The sequence below is a fragment of the Anabrus simplex genome, chromosome 1 (genome assembly GCF_040414725.1).
Source record: "Anabrus simplex isolate iqAnaSimp1 chromosome 1, ASM4041472v1, whole genome shotgun sequence".
Lineage (NCBI taxonomy): Eukaryota > Metazoa > Arthropoda > Insecta > Orthoptera > Tettigoniidae > Anabrus > Anabrus simplex.
The window spans coordinates 1,068,177,655-1,068,193,684 of record NC_090265.1 but is presented as its reverse complement, the minus strand read 5'-3'; the positions used below and the strand labels follow the sequence as shown (position 1 = coordinate 1,068,193,684).

At 34.5% G+C, this 16,030-nt stretch overlaps 1 protein-coding gene across 6 annotated transcripts in view; it reads left to right on the top strand.

The window, feature by feature from the left end:
• Crag (DENN domain-containing protein Crag) overlaps positions 1–16,030 on the top strand; it is a 579,187-nt gene that overhangs the window by 334,770 nt on the left and 228,387 nt on the right. For all 6 annotated transcript variants that reach the window (XM_068225395.1, XM_068225392.1, XM_068225393.1 and 3 more), the window contains one exon: positions 2,503–2,643. In XM_068225395.1, the coding sequence (XP_068081496.1) occupies positions 2,503–2,643 (141 nt within the window). The remainder of the gene's footprint in view (positions 1–2,502; positions 2,644–16,030) is intronic.

Here is a 16,030-nt window from a genome sequence, read left to right as displayed (position 1 = left end):
TATTGTAGAATACCGTACCGTAGTGAAGCACTGGTACATTTTCTAGTATCAAGAGAAGAGTAAAGAACTGGAATCACAGATAAGGATTTTTGCAGTTGGTGTTGTACTGTATAGAGCAGAAAATGTAATAATTTATAATTGCAATAATTGGTGGACTGTACTAGTCGAGCAGCCAAGAATAGAAAGAATAAACATAATCAGTTTATAACTAAATACTGTTTGCATTTTTGGTAAATTTCAAGGCATATAATTCAATGCACATGATAAAACAGAACATTTGAAGGTTAGGCCTATCTTGTTTTCTCATTCCAGTTTTATCCATTTCCAAGTTTCTGAAAAGAGATAAAGTTCTTGAATTGTATAATTTATCAAGGGGTGAAGCAAGATCTAATTGCCACCGAATATTTTGTAGGAATGAATTTGTCATATTTTGTTGCACATATCCACCAGTTCTTCAGTGATTTATCTCCCAGGAAGTTAAAAATATGTACTTTATTTTTTGTATTGTAGTTTCCCCTACAACTGGGTACACAGCACTTGTAAAACATATCTTACACAGTATTATAAATCCCGTAAATATCACCAAATCTTACACGAACACGGATCCACAACCATGTATTAACAAATACTTTCCTAGGCTATTGCCTACATGCTATTGCCATCTTGTTCATTCTCAGATCCATGCAAAGGCCTTCTATATAGGAGGTGTTGATGAAAACCTACACACAAATGGAAGCTCATTCAATGATATTGTGGGTTTTGGTGCTGACCTTGAGTTTACGTTACAAGTTGATGAACAGTCTTAGGATATGCCATATGTTGTATTAAAAAACATACCGGTAATAACAAAGATTATTTTTATAATGTTGTATTGTTTGATTTTTGTGTTTTATGTTTGAGAAGCTTGCAGTAAAGTTGATGGTAAATATAAATGGATAGTGAGGAATGTGGAATAAAACCAGTGAATGGTGGACTGTACTAGTTCTGAATATCTACTAGCTCATTGAAAATATTATTTATACAACATCTTGTGTTTTTAGGACTCATACATTAAAATAAAAGAGCAAAAATATTGAATTTATTTTAAGATTTGTGCATGCGTATACCGTTTCATGCGTATTTCCTCTCTGCAGTTTTCGTCATACCTTATCATTCTTTTTGGGATCTTTGAGCAGCAAGACAAATTCAATGCAATGTAAGACACTGAGTTTTCTGTTTATTATTACTTCAAGAGAATTACAGGTTATTCCACTTTTGAAATAAATTCCACTATAGAAATAAGTTCAGTAAAAGGACTGAACTTGTATTGTCATGTATTCTTCCATCGTCTTTATGAGTAACATGAAAGAACTTGTAGTAATCAGTTGAGTCATAATCCTTATGTTATAATTTTATTTATATTTTGTTGAGATGGTCTTCAACATCACGAGGTCCACCAAACAAATGGTGCGCTTCGACAGAAGAAATAACGCCTCATCAGTTGACAGTTTTACGATGATAAAGACATTGTGACATAAAATTGTGTAATAAAGAAGTGTAAATATTAATATATTTATATTTGTAATCATACGCATTTGTTTGCTATCCGCGGTAAATAATGCACAATAATCTACCGACGCACCTGGCGTGTGATCCGCCCGATGACCATTATTACCTCTCGATTTCAACCATCATGTGGGTCACGCACCATGCGGGTCACGCATCATGCGTGTGCGTCTGATAAGTCCACAAGTTCGGTATAAGTCGTCCTACCAACTTTCAAAACTCTATAATTACTACAACTTTTAAAGAGTTCCACGCAAATATCTTGTTCAGATTGGTTGGTATGTCCACAGATACGCAGTGAAAGTATTAAATGATGATGATGATGATGATCTAAATATGAAATATTACTTTAAGTATAATTATCAAGTCTGTCAGAAGCAAACGTTCGTTACTAGGGTAAGTAATGTTTCCAAAACTTTTGACAATGGAATAGTCAAGTGGCTGCACGGTTTGCGTCGAATAGCTGTCAGCTTGCTTTTGGGAGATAGTGTGTTTGTACCCCACTGTTGGCAGCCCTGAAGATGGTTTTCTGTGGTTTCCCATTTTCACACCATGTAAATGCTGGTGTTGTATCTGAATTAAGGCCACGGCCGCTTCGTTCCCACTCTTAGCCCTTTCCCCTCCCATCGTCACCATAAGACATATCTGTAATGGTGCAACGTTAAGTAAATAAAAAAATTTAAAAAGGGCTTCTGACATATTTTCTCTAAATTTAATGAATGGCATGTAGCTGGTTGATGCATAACCTATCCATTTCAAGTATGGTTAAAGCAGTATGACGTTGAGGAACGTGATGTGATTGAATAAGAAATACAGTAGTTATTTATCAATTAAGATTTTAAATGGCAATCAGAACTGATAATAGAGTTCAAAATGGAGGGCATTTTATGACATAATTTTCACATGTTATACTGTTACAGCCGAGAAGCAATTATATTTGTTGATATTTCTTTGCAGAGGGTAAAGCATCTACCAGATCAAGTGTTCCTGATACAGATTTTGCAGCTTTTGATCGATACCGCAAAAGAGTTGGTAGCATTGTTCGTCCCACAGGCACATCTCTTTTGGGTCCCAGGACCCCTTTAGCACAGCAGCAATGTGAGTGTAATAAACGTAATACTAGTTACATATCTTTCTTTCTTTCTTTCTTTCTTTCTTCCTTCCATGACATATGAGAAATGAAACTGAATTAATTCTACATCTGTTTCCTTTGTGTCGATAGTGCTGTATGTATTGCACATTCTGATAAGTGCTGAATTACTGTGTGATATGTTATACAGGTGTTAAAAAAATCAAAGATTATTCCTTAAATATGGTAGTTGATGAGAGTTAACAGGCAGCATCTTAAAAATTAATTTTGAATAACAACTCAGTCCTTACCAACAAGTTATTAATAAATTTATTTAAAACTTAAAAATAATTGATTTGGCCTCTTTTTCATGATGTCAAAATTAAAATCTAGTAGTAATTTCTGATACAGTTTTCTATAATTGGTACTTTTGCAGTACAGAAATCTTCAACAGTTTCAGTTACAGTGAAACCTACTGCGCCGTGGGTACAGGCGTCAATTTTTCTTGAACCGTTTTTGCCGATTCCTTTTTTTTTTCTGGAATACGCTTGCGTACAAGAAAATCTTCAGCTAGCTATGGAGTATGTCTCAAGGATTTAGTTTTTTTTTTTACGTGAATCCAACTGAGAATCCCCTCTCTAATTTTTTTAGTATCTCAGCATATCAATCAAGTCATTAAATCAAAATATAACCAATTTTAAATTCAATTATTCATCACCCCTCGTGAAAGTATCTTAAATTAAACCTCTAATTTATAAATAATAATAATAATAAGTTAAATTCCTAACTACTAACTTTGTTCAAGATCATTTCATAAAGTGGAATAAGTTAAAATCCTTCCTCATCTATCTTTTGTACACAGCAGCATTTCATTCAAAGTATTAAAAAAAAATATTGTTCTGAAATTATCTTTCTCATCTTCTTCAATTCAAATTCATCTTTTTTTTTTTATAACAAGCATCCAAGGTTTCATCTTCATAGATAAAATAATTTATTTCCTATATTTTCCTGCGGAATTAAATTATTTGTAGAAATTCTCTTGACCTGATATGGATTACCTTCAGCATCACCTCATTCTCATGTCAACGAAAATTAAAATTATTTAATTCTTTATCTCGACGTAAATTAATCATTTCAACTGCCTAACTAAAAAATTAAAGTAAATATATATTAATAATAAAATAAAATATAATTCTTCAAGGAATATAACCTAAGAGTTGTCGAATTCTGTTGAAACATTACATCTAAACATGTTACTGTGTTCTATCAAAATATCAAACCTTTACGTGATATTGTGTTTTTACATATGTACATAATTATTAACAAAAATAAAATGAAATGCTGCTTTTTGATATATCATCTGATCATTGTTTCATGTTGTTCAATATAAATTTTATTAATAAACGTATGCAGAATAAGTAATGTTTCACGTCTGTAGCATTCAATGGCTACCTATGATAATATACTAATAAAAAATTTTAAAAATATACATATGTTAATCGTAATTGGACATATTCAAAATATTCCGTAAGAAATATGTAAAATTCTCCACCATATTCTCAACAGATTTGTAAATAGGTTATATCATGGTCGTTTCACTTCATAAATTCAATCATATGGTTGCAAATAGTCAAGGAATACCATAGATGAAATTTTATAGCTTGTTAATGGTATTGATATAACATTATGAAGACACTACCGTCAATAATTTGCTGTTTCTACTTAAATCAGTTCAAATACTAAGTATCATTGAAACTCTCCTTGAAAATGTCATCATTGCTCTTTACTATAGGTTATTAGGAATTATTTTGATGATCGTACTCTGTTATTAAGCTATAATTCCACTAACCAAGTGCTATCAACTCTTATTACGAGTCAACATATAATACATGTTGCTATAACATCAAATATAACGTTGATCCATTACTGTGTTACATAAATTACCACTACTTAATTTTATGTAAAATTATTTTCTTATACGTCGTCGTATTTGTCATAATTCCTCAATTACCATAACAACGAATGTATATTATTCAAAACACTCACATTAATCATGTGACTGAAATCAGACAATTACGCCTACACATAATAATAATAATAATAATAATAATAATAATAATAATAATAAATATAATAATAAAGATAATATGAATATTGACATAAATAAATGAGAATAAAGAAATAGTAAAATGACACAGTGGCGGTAAATTTACATCAGAGCATGGAAACGTGACGGTTAACTATCAATACCAGTACTCAAAATTAAATCAAATACAAGGGAACACTTACAGGCCTTAAAATGACAACTAAGAGAGGAGAGTGGAAGGTGCATCACCTCAAACCTCATCATATTAACATAATCAAAACCAACATTACAAGAAACAAGAGCATGATATAGCAACTGATACTTATACACAAATGAAGGGTGTTTAAAAGACTTTAACAAAATACAGTTCCACGACACGGAATCAAGACATGCTTACGTAACTTACAGAAAATTTGATTTAACAATAGAAGGGTGATGCTACATTACAAAGTATAGTTTAAAATGCAAGTAAGTGATAGAACTGAAATTACAGCAACGGGAACCTAGGGCAAACTCGGACACATTAAATTTAAAACTTTGAAAATGACATTAAACAAGGAAATACCGAAATACCGAAGTAATTAAATTAAATCAAACGAAACCAGGAAACATTGAGAATAACATTGAAATAACACTTACCAATAAAAACTGGAGTTCCCGAGGGGAGGCCCCGAGCGCACGTGCTCGCTAGGGCGGTCGGATGTAAATGACGCCTAGCACACGCATCATTTTTCCAAAGCTGGCGGAAGACCGGAAATAGCCCGATCACAATTAACCAATAAGAAACAATTTCCACTAGGTTCCCTATCTTTTCGCCAATAGGAAATCTCGTTATTCTAGCAAATGAAATTGCATGACCATAAAGGGTCATATTGAGATAGTTAGCAACTTCTGGAGATTTCCTATTGCGACACCTATTTCAACAGCAATAACCGCACATGCGGTACAGGATGTTTCACAACTAAAGCACTTTTATATTTTCATCAGATTACAATTTTGACATATAGAATTACAAAAAATAATTTTCAAATAATTCTTCAAGAAATTCTTCAAGTTAAAACGTTCCAAGTGCCTTTTCCTCATGCTTGCTGACATTAGTTTAAGTGATCAATTACATAAAATTTATATACAAAAAAATCACTGTTTGCATCTTGCATGTTCATACTGTTCAATATATCTTGCCTATTGCCTAAAAGTAAAAATTACTAGATACATATTTAAATTAATATTTTTTGCCGTTACATAAAATAATTCCAGTAGAGTTCAGAGCTCCAACCAAAAATTAAATCCTTCAGACACATTAAATAAAAAAAACCTTTAAAATTATATTTCCCATAGTTCAGTTCTCCATCTCACCACATATTACATTCCAAGTTATAAATCTCATTTTACAACCGTATTGGATTTCAGAATAAGAAATTATTATGTTAATAAAACCACCTTTCCAATACTCAAAGTCTTTTATATTTAGGATAAAACCATTTAATTACAAGTAGGACATGTTTCGCTCAATCATAATGAGCATCATCAGCTATAGATAATATAAACCATGGTGGGTCAGGGCCCTGATCCTGGTATATATAACGAAAAAATGTCTAATATACATTGATAAAATATGAATTTTAACAATTTAAAAATAATCAATAAGATTATATTATGTCTATTAAAACAAATTGATCATTAAAATTGCTTAAAATGTAAACTGGAATGAATGACTTAAAATGTTATAGTATGTAGTGATTAGATGTTCGTGTAAATCGTTGACCATTATATCTTCGTTCAATTGCATTAGACTGTTTATGGTAAAAACAGTTATTCACATAAGGGTGAGCTCTTGTAATAAACTATGCTGTTGTTTTTTAAAAAATGAACATGATGAAGAACAATAAAATTGCATGTAATGGTTGAAAAACGAACTTCACTGATGATAAAACGTCGTCTGGATCAGTGTAAATTAACCTTTATGGTACTTCCTCGCGTTAAAATTCATATTTTATCAATGTATATTAGACATTTTTTCGTTATATATACCAGGATCAGGGCCCTGACCCACCATGGTTTATGTTATCTATAGCTGATGATGCTCACTATGATTGAGCGAAACATATCCTACTTGTAATTAAATGGTTTTATCCTAAATATAAAGGACATTGAGTATTGGAAAGGTGGTTTTTATTAACATAATAATTTCTTACATATTACATTCTCCTTAAATGGAGATTTGAAGATTCTCGCAACGCCACAATTGCACCACACCACAAATTTTTATCTTCGTTCTCTTCAGGAACATCTATACAGGCAAAGTAGAAAGTTGGTATCGCTGTCAAACAAAGGCGTGGACCGCGGCCAACGAATATGTCTCCATCCATATTACAGTCCCACCATAGCTCTCTTAGAGCGTCAGCACAGCCCACCAGCTTAGTGAACTGGCCCAAAACAGGAAAAGGTTGTTGCGCAATACTGCAGACTGCCGCCATCAAAACCACCTTCCCATTCCACCATCAGATATTAGTGGCCAATAGGTGTGTTGCAGGCTCCAAACAGATACCCCAGGATGAACAGAGTCCATGGTATTGCAGTCACTGGAACATAAACAGACGCAGCAGAAACTTGGAACAGAAGAAATAAGGCCACTGGCCTTAACTATCGAAGACTTAAAGTTGAGTTTCAAGGGTGTTTTTTGTAACAATAACAAGCCTCCTTAAGGAGGTTCTCTCTCATAGTTCTGGGATACCCCAGCCCCTTGGCAAGTGCTATTTCAGAATTTAGGACAATTTAAAAAACTAAAAGGAAATCTGCCAGAGTTTACCTCAGTACCAAAAATGAAAAATGAAATTCTCTAACCTTACCCCAAAATACATTATATTCCAGTATATCTAATACGGTCACAACAACCATCCTTATTACAAGAAAGGCAACTCTTAATTAAGTTATTAATGATAAGGTCCAAAATATAGCTGCACAGCTTATTAACTAGAATTTTGCTTACAACTAAATAAATTCCAAATAACTACTAAATTAAGTTAACATGTGCATTCTTAATCACCCAACATTAAGAAAAGAACCAAACAAATAAAAGGGAAATTTTAGAATGTTGCAAGGGAACTCAAATACTTAATTACGTTAGCTTGCTACCATTTTCAATGAATTGAGGTTAGTCAGACACTATTCATTTACCATGTCATGTACTCATAAAAATTTTAACACAGACAACTCACATTACGTATTACGTGTCAGACTAGTCAAATATAAACGCAATTAAGCCAGGAATACCAGATCAAAATCACATTACATTACCAACAGGAACTCAAAAATGAAAAACAAAAGCGATGCAAGAGTGCGCATGCAGACATCCAACTCGCTGATATAAGAAATAAAAAGGTACAAGTATAACGTTCATACCAGAGATTATTAGATAACAGCACGACTCACAAGACTACCAAGCTCATCTGTCCTCCGACACACAACAAACACCCAAGTACACACAAGACACAAGTGCGACGATTCCTGAATCAGCATAACCAACCGATGGTAAAAGGCACGAATGACCTCAATACTGACTCAATCTCACATCACAAGAACACAGTACACGTACACACACAAAAACACCTGTGCGATGACACATCAAGAAGTACTCACAAAAGAAAAAGGACAGAACATCAGAACATGATCTCAAGTACACTTGAACTTATCACACAATAATGAGACGCTTAGAGCCAATATCGTACTCCCAGGAGAGGAATGGTCTCTCAGCACCTTAAGCCCTAAGTCTCAGCACACACACACACTCTCTCTCTCTCTCTCTCTCTCTCTCTCTCTTATTTACAAGAATGGTAGGACAGACACGGCATGGCTACCCAAATTTTGAACTACAAATTGAGTACATAAAGTTTGAAGACATGAACCCATAATGCAACTTTTAACATCGATAAAATCGAACATGACAAAACAAGCTGGAAAATCAACTGACTGGCTTAGCTAAATCGCGATACCTTCAAAATTCCACTAGTGACAGATATAAAATAACAGAAATGAAAATCTTGATAACCCGCAGACCTACTATGAATTTAACAACAATTTATAGCTCAGCATAAGGACACCAAAATGAATATTTGCAGAAAATCTTCCTAGTAATCATTCTACAATAACAAGGAACATCATTTTCCATCTAAGCACCTAATACCAAGAAAAGATTACGAGGAATCTCATATCAGATACACTAGGTTTCAAACATGTCACGAGCACAAGTCAAATTTGCCGAAAATAGGCCTCAGCCTAGCTGGTCTATGAATATGGTGAGCACGTTTCACCTTACAAGACTATCACAGTGATGTAGTACCCTTCCTAAGAACTATAGGAACACACGGGTAAATAAATATACGTGACAAGGGAATAGACACTTATACGATGGAAAAGCACAAGACAAACTAGGAAACTTTCAAAATTAATCAGCTGGTCTGAAACCCGTCCCCCAAATAGTCCCATACCTAATCAGAAACGAACCCAAACACAGCAACAGACCGAAAACACCACCACATGACCAAAAAATTTGAATACATACCAAGCTAAAATACGGCACCATAATAATTTTAAAAGATCACACACGAGAAATAAAATACAGCAAGCATTAAGGGACAAAATTTTGAAATTAATTTACTATAACACCAGATTCATGAATAGAAAGACAATCAAAGAGATCGATGAAAAGTTACGACCATTTAACCTCAAAATTGCGAACAGAAAAACACCCGAAGGAATACACGAAAATTTACGAACATTAACTTCAAAATTGTTGCCGGAAGTTTACCAAAACAGAAATTACAGAAAAACTAACGAAACTCCATGCTAAAATTTAACCAGAACACAATGATCACTCTCACACTTCACACTACAATTTACGTAGTCTGGAAGAAACACAAGATTACGACACAAGTAAATTTATAAGATGGAAAATGCGCGCGCAGACTCGAGGTATAGGTCAGTAATCAGGTATCTCTAACAGATAATCATATCAGCTGTTCAAAAGATAACATGCGGTGAGACAAGGAAGTACAATACTTAGCACAATTTTGCGAAGTAGTTTAAAGCAACAAATAATCACTCAGTTGTTAAGTTCAGAACACACGTATCGAATAAAACTTGAAATAATCCAACATATTGAAGTTTATCAAAGAAGACTTCCGGAACACGAACACAGCACACGAAATGTGATATATCATTTTACTACAATGCACGTGGTCGAGCGAAACCTTGCCACACAAGAAAATTTATTAAAATTAACAAACCCAAAAAACTTGTTACAAATATTGGCACGCCATTTCCTCCAACCATTAATTGCGAGGTGAAACACAGCTACATAAACTGCACATCGCGGAACGGAAAACATGTGGTACATAAAACTCGTGCAAGAATCATGAAAAACAAGAACCGGGAATTAAGAATACACATGTAACACTTACAACCTATATTCGAACTTAAGATTTAAAATAAATTTTAGAAACGTTAGCCGAGAATGATCATTGAAAATCCTTTTTCCTTCCATAATCACCCTCTGCTACCAATGTGATCAAAATCGGACTGTTACGCCTATACATAATAATAATAATAATAATAATAATAATAATAATAAATATAATAATAAAGATAATGTTAATATTGACATAAATGAGAATAAAGAAATAGTAAAATGACGCAGTAGCGGTGAATTCATACCAGAGCATGGAAACGTGGCGTATAACTATCAATACTGGTACTCAAAATTAAATCTAATACAAGATAACACTTACAGGCCTGAAAATGACAACTAAGAGAGGAGAGTGGAAGGTGCTGGAAGCCTATGAGGTCCATGGGAACGTATGACTTTATGGGGGAGAAAAGACTTACAATCATCACCTCGAAACTCATCATATTAACATAATCAAAACCAACATTACAAGAAACAAGATCATGACATAGCAACTGATACTTATACACAAATGAAGGGTGTTTAAAAGACTTTAACAAAATACAGTTCCACGACACGGAATCAAGACATGCTTAGAGAAAATTTGATTTAACAATAGAAGGGTGATGCTACATTATAAAGTATAGTTTAAAACGCAAGTAAGTGATAGAACTGAAATTACAGCAACGGGAACCTAGGGCAAACTCGGACACGTTAAATTTAAAACTTTGAAAATGACATTAAGCAAGGAAATACCGAAATACCAAAGTAATTAAATTAAATCAAACGAAACCAGAAAACATTGAAATAACACTTACCGATAAAAACTGGAGTTCCCGAGGGGAGGCCCCGAGCGCACTCGCTTGCTAGGGCAGTCAGATGTAAATGATGCCGAGCACACGTATCATTTTTCCGAAGCTGGCAGAAGATCAGAAATAGTCCCATCGCAATTAACCAATAAGAAACAATTTCCACTAGGTTCCCTATCTTTTCGCCAATAGGAAATCTCGTTATTCTAGCAAAAAAAATGTATGACCATATATGGTCATATTAAGATAGCAACTTCTCGAGATTTCCTATTGCGACACCTATTTCAACAGCAATAACTGCACATGCGGTACAGGATGTTTCACAACTAAAGCACCTTTACATTTTCATCAGATTACAGTTTTGACATACAGAATTACAAAAATTAATTTTCAAATAATTCTTCAAGAAATTCTTCAAGTTAAAACGTTCCAAGTGTCTTTTCCTCATGCTTGCTGACATTAATTTAAATGATCAATTACATGAAATTTACATACAAAAAAGTCACTGTTTGCATCTTGCAATGTTCATACTGTTCAATATTTCTTGCCGTTACCAAAAATAATTTCAGTAGAGTCCAGAGTTCCAACCAGAAATTAAATCCTTCAGACACATTAAATAAAAAACTTTAAAATTATATTTCCCATAGTTTAGTTCTCCGTCTGACCACATATTACAAATCATAACTTTCTCACTTCTTACCTCAGTTCTCCATCATATTTTAACTTTGCTGCAAGTAAAAAACATCATTTCATCTGTTCTAAGTAACCCTTAATTCATACATTTCCATATCTCAACCAAAATAAAGTTTTATGGATGAATAAGCACTATTCATATCATTATGCACTTCTTATGTTAAAGTACGAACATCTTTCGCCTATATTTACTTACATATGGCAATAAGTTGACGTCGAATACGATCTCAATAACCTACAATTCAACAAGCTTCACTTTCACATTTCCGATACACCAGACACATTATACATGGTATAATTCTTTGAAAGTAAACTGATAATCATTAGCAAAGCACTTCATTGGCGAGTATTAACTTCCCTACATGTGGTGTAATTATCTGTCTTTGAAGACTACCTAAATTCATCATTTAACGTCACTATTAGTACACTTGCGCTGAAACTACACATTGAAATCATATCTCGAAGATATATCGACCTATCTGTTATAATAACTCCATCAACAACTTGCTACTAAATAAAATAGACATAAATAAATTTTAAATAAATATTGGGAAATTTAACTTATTCTGCCCGCGTTTCTGGACTGGGGCGGATATTCACTCATTCTCCTATGGGAAGATCATCTCCAGATTACAGCTGCCACATATCCGGATTGTGGTCTCAAGTCTCGGGTTCGTAGGAATATTACAAGTAATAAATCTCATTGTAGACCGTATTGGACATCAGATATGAACATTAAAACAAGAATAATAGTGAACACCACCTTTCCAATACTTATCTTTCCTTATATTTAGGAAATAAACATTACAACAGGCGTTGTAAGATGGGACACGTTTCGCTTAACAGTTGTAAGCATCATCAGCCGAAAATAAATCTTAGCCTAAAGTTAGGTCAGGGCCCTGAACCTAGTGTCCTTAACATATATGTCACCCTAAGAATCAACATTTATATTTAGAAAATGAAAATAGGGTTAAAACTAGTGTGAAAAAACATAGAATGTTACAACATGGCTAAGAGAAAAAACACAATCGAGTTGAGACAGAGGATAAGAACAGAAAGTACAATACAGAGCTGGTAGTGAAATAATTAAAATCATTAGGATATCATTGTTACCAGTCAGTCAATCAGAATGTTCAAACATAAAAACAACAGTGAAAATATATGAGTGCTCATCATGGCTGAGTTAGAAAAAACACGTAATCGTGTTGCCAGAGGTTAAAAACATAAGGTACAACACAGAGCTGGCAGTGTAATAATCAAACTCATGGCTCCCAGTCAGTTAATAAGAATGTTCATACATAACAAAACATGATGGTTATATTCTTTAAAGTGAAGAAATAATTAAATCCTACTCTTGTATAGATACGTGAGAACGGGCGAGAGAAATCATAAATTGTAGCAGACATGGAGTAGTAACACTTCAAACAGGATTGATCACGCCTGAAGCCGCTTCATTTTTGCTGGGAGTTCAAGACCAAAACGGAAAAAAATAAGATGCCAAGTGCGTGAACTGAAATCTGAAAATGGAAAGAGGAAAAAGATTTACTCGGGCCTTGAAAATAGGGTGTTCAAAATAGGAGGTGGTGTTAACTATTATTCTTGTTTTAATGTTCGTAGGAATAGCCGGTCGGGTTACCGCCAGATGTCAATCCCATCTTCAATTTAGCTGGTCATCACAGTGATCTCGTAGACATGCGTAAGAGACATATTTAAAAGCATCATTAGTTTCATATTTTGCTATTTATAGTACTTTCTTGAATTATTTCTATGATAAACAAGGTAGATTATGACGTCGCAAATGTCAATATTTTAGTTTGAATGACCTAAATGGTGTCTTAAATATTGCCTTGTTTTATGATTAAATACTTTAAGTGATTTTCAACGTCTTCTCTAATAAATACAGTTAACCTCGATTCTCCGTTTTTGGAGGGACCACCGAAAAAAAACGTACAACACGGGAAAACGGAAAATCCGGGAATGAATGAACCATGAACAATTTGGCTAAACATCACAAAAAAGAAATATGTATACTTAAAGTGTTACAAACACCCCTAAACCAAACCAAACTACAGCCACAATGGGCCTTCCTCCTACCAAGCGACCGCTGCTCGGTCCGAACGCCTGCAGATTACGAGGTGACGCATGGTCAGTGTAACGAATCCTCTCGGCTGTTATTCCTGGCTCTCTGGACCGGGGTTGCCATCTCACCATTAAATAGCGCCTCATTTAAAGGTAATTATGGAATGAGTGAACCTGGAACCAGCCCTCATAATCCAGGTAAAAATGCCTGACCTGGCCGGGAATCGAACCTGGATCCTCCAGGTGAGAGGCAGGCAAGTTCGACCACGGGGCCAGCTTCAAACATTAATTACCGGTACGCGACTTAAAAGTCTCAAAACTTTACATTCAGTTTTACCGGGGAAACTTCGTGGTTTCCTCTGAAAACTTCTTTCAGTTCAGCAACTTTGATCGGTCACACTGTTTGAAAAACCTAATAACATCAAGCCAAGCAATCGACCACAAGTATTTTTTAATTCTCTAATCTAATGAAATAAAGCACATTGGATACAAAAGCGCCGAACATGGTGGCAAAATCCCTTTTTCTTCAAATCTTCCACTGTAATTTGGTCACCGGTATACCGTTCGTAGTCCGTTTGTGGAAATCTTGTATCACGCAAATTAAGCCTACGGCCTACATCGGCTTTTAAAAGTTATGTTGAACTCGAGAATATTGTTTCAAAAGTAAGTATCGATTCTCAAGTTTTCGAATGCATTATTTTCAATTATGTCCGTCACTGATCACAATTAAATTGGAAAGAGAAAAAAATATCATCAAAACTTCCGAATTTACGGTTATTCGTGACCTTGACCTCAGCTGGAAAACGCACTTGCTGTCCAAGTAGGTACGAGTGCGAAATGATGTAAAGGTTTTTACATGTAACGTGCGCAAATAAAACGACTGCGTTTTAACCTTTTAACTCAATAACGTGAAATTCCTAGTCTTACATTAGGACCAAAACAGTAATGGGCAATCCCAAAACCTCCCATGGCTTTATGTATGTAAGAAGGTGCAACATCTGTTCTGGTCTCGATAACGTAATTGTAAGCGATACTATTAAAATACTAAATTTCTATTACTTAAGAAGGAGCAGTTTAGATTCCTGCCCGAAAGCTCAGTGAGTATACAGTGCCCTGAGAGAAGTGTCGAAAACCTGTTCGGCGATACACTTGGGGGGAAAAAGTAAACAACTAACCCTGGACATAAGGTAGACGCTTTGCAAGTATGAACATTTGACAAAACTCGTTCTGTCTTCAAGTAGAGCTGTCAAAATGCGCTCTGTCTCCTTCCAATTGTTGTGGACACTCTCTGCTTTATGATTGCAATTCTCTAAACAATAGCACCCGAATGCGATACTAAGATGGTCCCTTATGCAAATTCACCGCCGATCGCTTTTCCGCTTCCTCAAATTACCGCAATGACTGAACGTTAACACCAAGATCCGCAATTATGCGTTGCCGTCCTTTCGTGAGATACAGTTTCTTGAAAAACGCGTGATCGAGGATTTAGCGTTGATGGGACTGTAATTTCTGAACTGCTGATACGGGAAATTGTTTCTTCGAGGAACGGATAATGCGGGGTTTTTACAACGTGATTTAATTAGGATGCTCGTGGGACCACGTAATTTGAACGGATAATACGGGAAAACGTAGCTTCCGGGAATGTATAATCGAGGATCTACTGTATATGATATTCCTTAACTCGGTTCCAATCTGCGCTCAGCTATTCTCTTTGTCCTCTTTTGGATATTCCGATTAGGAATCTTCTTATGTATAATAGGAATATAGCGTTATGATTTTATATTCTGTCTTGTTTTCTCAGTATTTAAAGAAATCTTCCTTTTAAAGCAAACTATTTTTCTTGCGAATCAATCCTCACGTAAAACTTTGTCTTTTACTTCAGTGTAATGTTTGATAGTTCCTACTGTTGATTTAACAATTTAAACTCATTGCATTTATTTAAATCACAGCCATTTGGATTCCGTTGGTCTGTACTTTCTTACTTCGTATTTACGCCCTCTTTGATTCAACATGTCCGTACATTCTAGTCCGTATTTTTTGCCGCATGATTCATGACACTTTATCATTATTCACCGCAAAATAGCGATTTTAACATTTCATTCTGAAATAATCAGGGCAATGAAATGGTACACTACCCACATGGCAATTTTCACTTAGCAGTCATCTCAATAAATAACTGTTTTTCTCTGGAACTGCTTAATTTACCCATAAAGCCTGTGTTTATATTGTATATATATATAAATATTTCCCACATATGATGTAAGATAGCAGCGTGCATGCCAGTGGTTACAAGTGTTCTGTATGCA